Source organism: Mobula birostris, chromosome 5 (genome assembly GCF_030028105.1).
Source record: "Mobula birostris isolate sMobBir1 chromosome 5, sMobBir1.hap1, whole genome shotgun sequence".
NCBI lineage: Eukaryota > Metazoa > Chordata > Chondrichthyes > Myliobatiformes > Myliobatidae > Mobula > Mobula birostris.
This window is the reverse complement of record NC_092374.1, coordinates 74,386,448-74,399,188: the sequence shown is the minus strand read 5'-3', so window position 1 is coordinate 74,399,188 and position 12,741 is coordinate 74,386,448. Positions and strand designations below refer to the sequence as shown.

Below are 12,741 nucleotides of genomic sequence, written 5' to 3'. Positions count from 1 at the left end.
TGTTATGTTCGTTCTTTAACAAAGACAAACTTGCGTAGGTTAAAACACTAGAACTATTTTATCAACACACATCAAAGTTGCTGGTGAACGCAGCAGGCCAGGCAGCATCTGTAGGAAGAGGTGCAGTCGACGTTTCAGGCCGAGACCCTTTGTCAGGACTAACTGAAGGAAGAGTGAGTAAGGGATTTGAAAGTTGGAGGGGGAGGGGGAGATCCAAAATGATAGGAGAAGACAGGAGGGGGAGGGATGGAGCCAAGAGCTGGACAGGTGATTGGCAAAAGGGGATACGAGAGGATCATGGGACAGGAGGTCTGGGAAGAAAGACGGGGGGGGGGGAACCCAGAGGATGGGCAAGAGGTATATTCAGAGGGACAGAGGGAGAAAAAGGAGAGTGAGAGAAAGAATGTGTGCATAAAAATGAGTAACAGATGGGATACGAGGGGGAGGTGGGGCCTTAGCGGAAGTTAGAGAAGTCGATGTTCATGCCATCAGGTTGGAGGCTACCCAGACGGAATATAAGGTGTTGTTCCTCCAACCTGAGTGTGGCTTCATCTTTACAGTAGAGGAGGCCGTGGATGGACACGTCAGAATGGGAATGGGATGTGGAATTAAAATGTGTGGCCACTGGGAGATCCTGCTTTCTCTGGCGGACAGAGCATAGATGTTCAGCAAAGCGGTCTCCCAGTCTGCGTCGGGTCTCGCCAATATATAAAAGGCCACATCGGGAGCACCGGACGCAGTATATCACCCCAGTCAACTCACAGGTGAAGTGTTGCCTCACCTGGAAGGACTGTTTGGGGCCCTGAATGGTGGTAAGGGAGGAAGTGTAAGGGCATGTGTAGCACTTGTTCCGCTTACACGGATAAGTGCCAGGAGGGAGATCAGTGGGGAGGGATGGGGGGGACGAATGGACAAGGGAGTTGTGTAGGGAGTGATCCCTGTGGAATGCAGAGAGGGGGGGGGAGGGAAAGATGTGCTTAGTGGTGGGATCCCGTTGGAGGCAGCGGAAGTTACGGAGAATAATATGTTGGACCCGGAGGCTGGTGAGGTGGTAGGTGAGGACCAGGGGAACCCTATTCCTAGTGGGGTGGTGAGAGGATGGAGTGAGAGCAGATGTATGTGAAATGGGGGAGATGCGTTTAAGAGCAGAGTTGATAGTGGAGGAAGGGAAGCCCCTTTCTTTAAAAAAGGAAGACATCTCCCTCGTCCTAGAATGAAAAGCCTCATCCTGAGAACTATTTTATTTACAGATTTACAGAATGGCTTCAGCTCAACCGCATTTTACTCAGGACCTTCAGCCCACCAAAAGCATCCCCTTCTCCCACATCACTTCCAGTTCTAGGTGAACAGCCTCCATTGCACACTGAGAACTGAAATTCTTTATTATGTACAGACATAATAACACAGTGATAGATTAGATTAGATTATGAGAACATGCAGTGCTCTTTTATTGTAATTTAGTAATGCATGCATTAAGAAATGATACAATATTCCTCTGGTGTGATGTCACAGAAACACAGGATAGACCAACACTGAAAAACTGACAAAACCACATAATTGTAACATATAGTTACAACAGTGCAACAATACCATAACTTGATGAAGAACAGTCCATGGCACAGTAAAAAAGTTCAAAGTCTCTTGGAAGTCCCACATCTCACGCAGATGGGAGAAGGAAGAAAACTCTCCCTGCCATGCCCGACCACAGTCCGACTCTGAGTCGTCCGAAAACTTCGAGCTCTGATCAGCCCTCCAACACCGAGTACTGAGCACCATCTCTATTTGAATGCTTCGACCTCAGCCTCGGTCGCCAGCAGCAGGCAAAGCCGGGGATTTTGGGGCCTTCTCTCCGGAGATTCTCGATCGCACAGTAACAACGGCAGCGAAAGCAGGCATTTCAGAATTTCTCGAGATGTTCCTCTGCTTCTCACGTCTGTCTTCATCAAATCAGAATTGTCTATGGCCCCTATTTAACAGATACGCTATCATTTCATTGGAGAGCTACGTGCGCTGCGTCGCGCTGCCATCTTCTCCTCCCGCCTTTATTAATAGTAGGTGATTTTAACTTTCCACATCTTGACTGTAACTCCCATCCTTAAACGAGGAGGAGAAGATGGCGGTGCGATGGCAGCGCACGCGGCCTCTCCGGTGAATGATATCTGTAATCTGTCAAGTAGGGGACCGTGCACAATTCTGATTTGATGGAGACGGACGTCAGAGTATGGAGGAACATCTGGAAAACTTCTGAAATGCCCACTTTGCTGCCACTGCTACTGTGTGGTAACCGGAATCTCCGGAGCAGAAGGCCCCGAATTCTCGGCTTTGCTTGTTTCAGCGGCCGGGGCTAGGTCGAAGGCGCTCAGCAGAGGATGGCGCTCGGGAGGCTGTATTGGAGGAGCTGGTCGGAGGCTCAAGGTTTTCAGATGGAGGGACTCAGTGTCAGCTGTGGTTGGCTGCTTCCAAGGCATCGGCAAGTTGACAGTGCCTGAGGTTTATGGCAGGGAGTTTCTCCCTTTTGCTGCCTGCTATTGGGGACTCCGGAGTCGATCAACTTGAGGAATTTGAGACTTTTTTTTACTGTGCCCATTGTTTGTTCTTCATCAAATTATGGTATTGCTTTGCACTGCTGTAACTATATGTTATAATTATGTGGTTCTATCAGTGTTAGTCTTTGGTTTGTCCTGTTTTCTGTGATATCACTCCAGAGAAACATTGTATCATTTCTTAATGCATGTATGCATTTCTAAATGACAATAGAAGAAGACTGAGTGTTCTCATCATCTAATCTAATCTAATCTAATCAATACATGGAAATCCCAATGAAAGAGTGTGCGATACTTGGTCTCCTATTAAGAAATGAGAAAGGGCAGGTGACAGAAGTTTGTGTAGGAGAACAGTTTACATCTTGTGATAATAATGCCATCAGTTTCAAGGTAATTATGGAAAAAGATAGGTCTGGTCCTTGGATTGAGATTTTAAATTGGAGAAAGGCCAATTTTCATCTTATCAGATAGGATCTGGCAAGTGTGGATTGAGACAGGTGGTTTTCTGGCAAAGGCATACCTGGTAATTGGAATGCCTTCAAAAGTGAAATATTGAGAGTGCAAAGCTTGTACGTGACTGTCAGAATAAAAGATAAAGGTAACAGGTTTAGAGAAGCTTGGTTGTTGACAGATATTGATTCAAAGATCCAAGATTCAAAGTGCATTTATTATAAATGGATGTGTAAATTATACAACCTTGAGATTTGTTTGCTTGTCAGGCAGTTACAAAGCAACTATTGAACGGTATTTAGAGCGATCCACCCTTGCACTGGGTAAATTGGATGGGTATTGAACCTCCTCTGTCCCGTCTTTTCCCCACCAAATTGTCCACTTCCATCAGCATGGCTCCAACTCCAAGGGCATCAATTTTGCAGTGCAGCAGCAGGGCACATCTCTCAAGTTCGCTTTGTTCTCACTTGCCTCTTTGTTTGCAGTGATAGTTTACCGCAATTTACTTCCAAAAAGGTGTTATTAATAATGTTTTTGATTGAATTCCTTTGCTGTTGAACCATTGCTCTAGCAGACAAAGTGAAGGAGAATTCTAACAGCTTCTACAGATACGTTAAGAGCAAAAAGATTTCAAGGGACAAAATTGGTCCTCTGGAAGATCAGAATATTAATCGATTTTTTGCATCTGTATTTACTTGGGAGACAGACATAGAGTCTATGGAAATGAGGCAAAGCAGCAGCGAGTTCATGGACCCTATACAAATTACAGAGGAGCAGGTGTTTACCGTCTTGAGGCAAATTAAGGAGGATAAATCCCTAGGGCCTGATAAGGTTTTCCCTCGGATCCTGTTGGAGGTAATTGCAGTGGCCCTAGCGGAAGTATTTAAATTATCCTTGGTGACAGGTGAGGTACTGGAAGACTGGAGGATACCTAATGTTCTGTTGTTTAAGAAAGGCTCCAAGAATAAATCAGAAAATTATAGGCCTGACATCAGTAATGGAAAGGTTATTAGAAGGTATTCTACTTATTGTCTGTTATGTCACTGGTGTTTTGGGCAGCAATGAAGGTCTTTCATCTCTGTCCTTCCATACAGTCGCACAAAGATAAAGAAAGGTTCTTCGTTGCTATTTCCAAAACAATTTTTTTGACCAGTCAGGGTTGTTAGCCCTGAGCTGAACCCCCAAACCTGGAAGACCGGCGAAATGCTCTTAATCTGGCCTCTACCATATGACCTGTTTGGCAAGAGCCAAAGCACAAGGCCCTGACTATATAGCTAAGATAACTCTTTGGGTCATTGAGGCACGCAAGCCGCCAAACCTTTTGACAAGATTGTGGCCCTCTTGGTGGAAAGTTATTCTAAGGGACCAGAAATATGAGTATTTGGATAGGCATGGTCTGATTAGGGATAGTCAGCATGACTTTATGGATAGTAGGTCATGTCTAACCAATCTTGTGGAGTTTTTCAAGGGAGCCACTGCCTTACCTTCATCAGCAAAAGTTGATGAAGGCAAGGCAGTGGATGTTCTCTACATGGACTTCAGCAAGGCATTTGTAATGGTCCCACATGTGAGATTGGTCAAGAAGGTTCATTGGCCTGGGATTCAAATTAGTTAATGGCTGCCTCTCTGACTGGTGGCATGTGACTAGTGGAGAACTGTACAGATTAGTGCTAGGTCCATTGTTGTTTGTCATTTATATCAATGATCTGGGTATAATATAGGTAACTGTGTCAACAAATTTGTGGGTGTAGTGGACAGCGAGAAAGACTATCCAGATCTGGACCAAATGGAAAAAATGGGCTGAAAAATAGCAGATGGAATTTAATGCAGGCATGTGTTGCACTTTGGGAGAACCAACCAGTGTAGGTCTTACACAGTGAGTGATAGGGCACTGAGGAGTGTGATAGTACAAAGTGATCTTGGAATACCAATCCATAATTCATTGAAGGTGGCATCACATATAGTTAGGGTCATAAAGAAAGCTTTTGGCATGTTGGCCTTCATAGATCAACGTATTGAGTACCAGAGTTGGGATGTTAGGATAAAGTTGTATAAGATGTTGGTGAGGCCTAATTTGGAGTATTGTGTGCAATTTTGGTCACCTACCTACAGGAATGATGTAAGTAAGATTGTAAGAGTACACAGAAATTTTTCAAGGATGTGTCTGGATCTGGAGGACCTGAGTTATAAGGAAAGATTGAATACATTAGAATTTGTTCCCTAGAATGTAGAAGGTTGTAGGGAGATTTGATAGAGGTATACAAAATTATGAGGAGTATAGATTGGGGAAAATACAAGATGGCTTTTCTACTGAGGTTGAGTGGGACTACAACGAGAGATCATGGGTTAAGGGTGAAAGGTGAAAAGTTTAACGGGAACACGAGGGGAAATGTCTTCACTTGGAAGGTGGTAAGAGTGTGCAACAAGCTGTCAGCACGAGTGATAGATGCGATTTCGATTTCAACATTTAAGAGAAGTTTGGATAGGTACATAGATAGGAGGGGTATGGAGGGCTATGGTCCAGGAGCAAGTTAATGGGACCAAGCACTCTAAATGGTGCAGCTCGGACCATTTCTGTGCTGTAGTTTTCTTTGACTCTAAGTCAAACATTGATTTGAGAATCAAATTGAGATTCATATTCAGATTTATTTATCGATTCAGATTTATTTATCACATTTACATTGAAATATACAGTGGAAAGCCTTGTTTGTGTTAACAACCAACACACCCAAGGATGTGCTGAAGGTAACCTGGAAGTGTTGGCAACTTCGCATGCCCACAATGTCCAGCAGACCAATACAAGCAGCAACAATCCAGACATTATAGAATGCATCCTCACACCTGACATTACTGTCTGGTCTGGTGTAGTAGTGTCCTCTCACAATATACAAACACTACAGTAATCTGCCAGGCCAGCTCCAAAGGTCTTTCCTGCAGTCTACCATCACTGCAGGAATTATATGTGTCCAGGACAAAAGGGCCAGCATGAAAAATCATTGCAGACAGTAGACACCCAGCAAGCAAAAGAAGTGCTACACGTGCCTATTCACCTCCTCCCTCATCTCTATTCAGGACCCCAAACAGCCCTTCCAGGTGAGACAACGCATCTTCTGCAAATCCTTTGTGGTTGTCTATTGTATCTGTTGCTCCCAATGTGTCCTCCTCTACATTGATGAGACCCACTGGGGATCACTAGTCTCTTTGGTGCCTGCCGACCCAACCTCCATGATCATTGACCTTCAACTGCTGAGCTCCAGCTCTTGCCCCTGCCCCAATTCTTCATTCTTCCTCATCCATGTCCCTGATCCCTAACCTGGAACTCCCCACATTGTCACTAAAACAATACATGAAAAAACAGTGAAGTCTGGCCTTGACATCAATGGGCTTTGCAGCTTGGTGCCATCTTGGCCTTGTTTACAATGCAGTAAGAGGTCACTAAATTGACTTAGTTTTCAATTCAAGTTTAATTGTCATTTAACCAGATACGAATACTTATGAATACAGTCAAATGAGTCAGCTAAACAAGGAATGGATACAATAGGCAACCCCAAAAGATTTGCAGAAGGTGCAAAGTCACATTCCCAGCAGTCACACACAAGATCACAATCATATTGTGACAAGAATACATATAGATTAAGATGTTAGCTGTCCTGTGCTGGCACCAGTGGGATCAGCAGTTGGTCTGCCACCTGTCTTCAGGAGAGAGAGAGATAAGGAAAACAATGGAGCAGCATTTGGAGATGTTAATGAAGAGACGGGAGAGAGTAACGGAAGGAGAGCTGTCAAGGTCGGCTCCCCCTTTGAACCCTGAACTGTTTGAAGTGATGGACAGGCGATACCCCAGCAGGGGGATAAAAAGGGACAGGTTCGCTAAGGCAGGACATACACGACACCCCGATGTAACGAGACCCTGGAAGCGGTGTGTCTCCCACAAGTCGGTGGGAAGTTTTGGACGGCTGGTCGCGGGACAAGCCATAGATGCACAGGGTGGAAAGACACGATTGGCGGGAACCTGGTGTGTGTCCACCCTTGCCTGGGTGCCGGGTTCACCACAGAGAAACGATCGTATCTGGAAACGGAGGGGTCACGGTCGGTGACCTCAGATAACATCACAAAGGGCTCGCACGAAAGCTGACTGCGAAGGTCTGTGTGTGGAAGCCGTTTGAATATTCATTCGTTTTGCTCTCTCTCTCCTTCCCCCCACTGTCTGCGAACTGAACTGAACTAAATTGAACTGAACTTTGCGTCACTTTGAAACTGGTCATTTACCCCTAGACAACGATAGAGCTTGATTGATCCTGTTATCTTAATTCTGTGTACATGTGTGTTTATCATTGCTGAACTGTTGCATTTATTATCCTTTTGATTAGAGTACTGTGTTGCTTGTTTCTTTAATAAAACTTTCTTAGTTCTAGTAATCCAGACTCCAACTGAGTGATCCATTTCTGCTGGTTTGGCAACCCAGTTACGGGATACGTAACAATATAATAAGAGTCCCGAGAACCCCCTCCCCCCACCTCCCCGCGCCACCGGTTGATGTATATAAATCAACAAGTCCATATTGAATATCAGTAAAAATACAAGGATGCAGAATATGCATCTATGCAGTGCCTATAAAAAGTATTCTCTCTCTCTCTCCCCCCCCCCCCCCAAGAAATTCTCACGTTTCATTGTTTTACAATATTGAATCACAGTGGATTTAACTTGGCTATTTTTGGCATTGATCTACAGAAAAAGACTCCTCAGTCCATTTCAAATCTTCACTGGCCTCAACTGCTCAATAGACATGATGGCTTGGACGCCTCTGCTCCAGTGGCTGAAATCCAAGCGACTTCGCAACTTCTAGCCTGAGTCCATTGAGTACCACTAAAAAATCTGCAGTCGGCCACAACAGAGCTTGTCTTCTGCCAAGTGAAACTCTGAGGGCAGCTCTGACTCTGACTGGACACCGTGCCACACTGGCCCCAGTGAAGTGCAACAGTTTTGTCCCCTCACTCGAGGCAGCTGCAAACAGGTGCCACCATGGCTTCAGGCCTAGTCTTTGCTACGACCGAGGACTAGAACCCCTCCATCTGCCCCTGCTTGCATCCAATAAATCAAATCGAACTTGCAGCATACCAGATTAACAATGTCCAAAGGGGTCTTATGATCATAAGAAAAACGGCCATGATGGCCACTCGCTATTTGACTGTTATCTCCATTGACTCAGGCAGCAGCACTTTGTGCAGCTCCTTCATTATCTTCGCTAGTGAGCGACTCACTGATGATGTAGACTTGCAGTCGTTTGAGTTCTTAACGTAAACCAGGATCTTGTGATCATTAGATGTATGTGTAAGTACAATGGTAGCACCTGTTGTTGATCCCATAGAAGCTGCTGTGACCAATCGTGCCACCATCTTGCCAAATCTCAGAGCTGTTTTATAGAAAAAAAGAGTGAAGTAATTAGCTTTCAGTGAATACTGAAGGTCTATCACTTCAGTTTTTTTCAGGGCTTTTTTTGTTGTAAATGTGTGGAATGCAGAAAGGATCATCTATTTTCACTTCTTTTAACCTTGTTTCTGCCCTGACAGGTTATATTGACCATTTCACAGCTTATGTGGTGTCGTGATTTGCATCATTGTCTAGAAGGTGATATCCAGGATCATATTACAGCCATGATTGACTTTGAAAAGACTAACTTTGAGGTAACTTTGACCTAGTCGATAATTTTCTATTTGGTCAGTATGGGTATACCTGTTTAAAATTTGTTGTGCAGAGATTCATTTGTAAAAAAAAAATTACATTTCCAAATTCTTTTGTTGAAAGTGATTCAAGTTAAAAAGCTTTGAAACATATAGTGGAAAGTGGAATTGCTGCATTATTCTAAAGAAATAGATATGTATTTGCAAACTTGAATACATTTCAAAAAATCTTTTTACTGTTTGCATTAATAGTGTCATTATATTTATGAACTTTGGTATCTTTGATATTATATGTGCATCTTGCTATCTTTGCATTATTATGAATCTATTCTGGTTTGAATGGGTCTTAAGGATGTTGTGGAATAAAGGATATCAGTAATATTGTTCATCCTTTACGTCTTTTCTGGGGCGCCTTGAGGCGACATGTGGCAGCAGATCTCAATGGATACGATTAAATATTCTCGTTTCAGCCTGTTACAGCTAAAAAGCACAACTCCAAGGTCAGAACGGTCAACAAAGATATTTGAATGCAAGTAAACGAACAATCTCGAACTATCGCTGCTTGAAACTGACGGAGACAATGCCAAGTGGGGACATACACCTCACCAGATTCCACACAGGAAATGTGGCTGCAAGTCAGGGATAGAAGTGCATTTAAGGAAATTGGGTTTTAAACTCCCAATACCGACTATCTTGCTGGCAAACGTGCAGTCTCTGGTGAATAAAATCGATGATCTCAGAGCTAGGGTGCTGAGTCAGAGGGACATAAGGACCGTATGTGTCCTTTGTTTAATGGAATCCTGGTTAACCCCTTCTGTACCGGATGCATTGATTCAGATTGACAGGTTTACTATACACTGTCAGGATAGATCTATAGAGTCTCTCAAAAGCAGGGGTGGAGGAATATGCCTCATGATCAACTCTTCTTGGTGCACAAATATATCACTGCTATCCCAATTCTGCGCACCAGACCTAAAATATCTATCAATTAACTGCCATCCATTTTACCTATCACGGGAGGTAAAATGGATGGCATCTTCGGATCTGGATGAGTATTATTTTGACAGCAGTATACGTTCCACCTCAGGCCAATGTCAATCAGGTTTAGATGATCTGGGATCAACATGCATGAAACAGCACATCCTAACGCCTTCAGCATCATTTTGGGAGATTTTACCAAGGCCAGTCTGAAAAAATCACGAAGCAATTACCATCAACAGCTCACTTGTAATACCAGATGAAACAACGCAGTGGACCATTGTTACACCACTATCAAGAATGCCTACTGAACTATTCCACGCCCTCACTTCAGGAGGACTTGCTGTACATTCCCAAACCAAAAGCCGTGGATGAACCAGGAGGTATGTCGTCTGGTGAAGGCTAGATCGGTGGCATTCAAGACTGGCAACCCAGGACTGTACCAGAAAAGTAGGTATGATTTGTGGAGGGCTATTTCAAGGGTGAAGAGACAATTTTGAATGAGGTTGGAGGTGACATCGGATATATGGCAACTCTGGCAGGGCTTGCAAGGCATTACTTCCTACAAAGTGAAACCCAATAGTATGAATAGCAGCAATGCTTCACTACCAGATGAACTCAACGCCTTCTATGCCTGCTTTGAAAGGGAGAATATAGCCACAGCTATGAAGGTCCCTGGAGCACACGGTGACCCTGTGATCTCTGTCTCAGAGGCTGAAGTTAGGTTGTCCTTAAAGAGGGTGAACCCTCGCAAGGCTGAAGGTCCCGATGGAGTACCTGATAAGGCTCTGAAACCTTGCTGCAACCAACTGGCAGGAGTGTTCAAGGACATTTTCAATCTCTCAATGCTATGGGCAGAAGTTCCTACTCGCTTCAAAAAGGCAACAATTAGACCAGTGCCTAAGAAGAATAATGTGAGCTGCCTTAATGACTATCACCCAGTAGCTCTCACATCTACAGTGATGAAATGCTTTGAGATTGGTCATGACCAAACTGAACTCCTGCCTCAGTAAGGACCTGAACCCATTGCAATTCACCTATCGCCACAATAGGTCAACAGCAGATGCAATCTCACCGGCTCTTCTCATGGTCTTAGACCACCTGAATAATACAAACATCTATGTCAGGATGCTGTTCATTGACTATCGCTCAGCATTTAACACCATCATTCCCACAATCCTGATTGAGAAGTTACCGAACCTGGGCCTCTGTACCTCCCTCTGAAACTTGATCCTTGACTACCTAATCGGAAGACCACAATCTGTGCAGATTGGTGATAGTATCTCCTCCTCGTTGACGATCCACGCTGGTGCACCTCAAGGGTGTGTGCTTAGCCCACTGTTCTACTCTCTCTATAGCCATGACTATGTGGTTAGGCATAGCTCAAATACCATCTATAAATTTGCTGATGGTACAACCATTGTTGGTAGAATCTCAGATGGAGATGAAAGGGCGTACAAAGACCTTGCACTAAACGTCAGTAAGATGAAAAATCTGATTGTGGATTACTGGAAGGGTAAGACGAAGAAACACATACCAATCCTCATAGAGGGAACAGAAGTGGAGAGAGTGAGCAGCTTCAAGTTCCTGGGTGCCAAGATCTCTGAGGACCTAACCTGGTCCCAACATATTGATGCAGTTCTAAAGAAGGCAAGACCCCGACTATACTTCATTAGGAGTTTGAAGAGTATGTCAACAAAAACACTCAAGAACTTCTATAGATGTACCGTGGAGAGCATTCTGACAGGCTGCATCACTGTCTGGTTTTGGGGGGGGGGGGGCGTGGCAGGCTACTACTGCACAGGACCGAAAGAAGCTGCAGAGGGTTGTAAATTTAGTCAACTCCATCTTGGATATTAGCCTGCAAAGTACCCAGGACAACTTCAAGAAGTGGTGTCTCAGAAAGGCAGCATCCATTACTAAGGACCTCCAGCACCAAGTGCATGTCCTTTTCTCACTGTTACTATCAGGAAAGAGGTACAGAAACCTGAAGGCACACATTCAGCGATTCAGGAGCAGCTTCTTCCCCTCTGCCATCCGATTCCTAAATGGGCATTGAATCGTGAACAGTGCCTCACTTTTTTAATATATGTTGTTTCTGCTTTATACACTATTTTTAATCTATTCATTATACGTATATGGTAATTGCTCTACTTATTTATTATATTTTTATAATATCTTCTATATTATGTATTGTATTGAACTGCTGCTGCTAAGTTAACAAGTTTCATGACACATGCCAGTGAAAATAAACCTGGTTCTGATTCTGATTCTTTTTTTATGATCACACGTCACTGCTAGATGCTGAGAACATCAAGTACTGCAGGCCTGTCGCATCAGTGAGTTGCTCCAAAGTGATGGAGCTATACTTACTGCCTCCTATTCTTGTGTTGTCTCCTGGACTTGTTGTGTTGGGATGGTGCATGGTGCGAATCATTGTCTTGGATGTTTTTATTGTAATGCAGAATCCTGTTGGTCATTCATAACATAGAATACTGTAAGTCCAGTGACTCACTTTACACTAGCTAAGCATAGCTCCAATGCCATATTCAAGTTTGCTGCAAACACCACTGTCACAGGCTGAATCAAAGGTAGTGATGAATCAGCATATAGGAGGGAGACTGAAAATCCGGCTGAGTGGTGACTTTGCAACAACCTCTTACTCAGTGTCGGCAATACCAAGAGGATGATTATTGACTTTTGGAGAAGGAAACCAGAGGTCCAAGAGCCAGTCCTCATTTGAGGATCAGTGGTGGAGGGAGTCAGCAACTTTAAATTCTTCAGTGTTATTATTTTGGACGACTTGTCCTGGGACCAGTACGTAAGTGCAATTATGAAGAAAGCACAGCAATGCCTCTACTTAGGAGTTTGCAAAGATTCGACATGACACTTAAAACTTTGACAGACTTCTATAGATTTGTAGTGGAGAGTGTATTGTCTGGCTTCATCACAGCCTGGTATGGAAACACCAATACCCTTGAATGGAAAAACCTACAAAAAGTAGTGAGTACGGCCCAGTCCATCATGGGTAAAGACCTCCCCACCACTGAGCACATCTACAAACCCCATTTCCAGAAAAGTTGGGATAT

At 44.0% G+C, this 12,741-nt stretch overlaps 1 protein-coding gene across 3 annotated transcripts in view; it reads left to right on the top strand.

Annotated features, from left to right (window-relative positions):
- Positions 1 to 12,741, top strand: part of dnah6 (dynein, axonemal, heavy chain 6) — a 408,231-nt gene that overhangs the window by 128,870 nt on the left and 266,620 nt on the right. For all 3 annotated transcript variants that reach the window (XM_072258211.1, XM_072258210.1, XM_072258212.1), the window contains one exon: positions 8,564 to 8,677. In XM_072258211.1, coding sequence (XP_072114312.1) covers positions 8,564 to 8,677 — 114 coding nt within the window. The remainder of the gene's footprint in view (positions 1 to 8,563; positions 8,678 to 12,741) is intronic.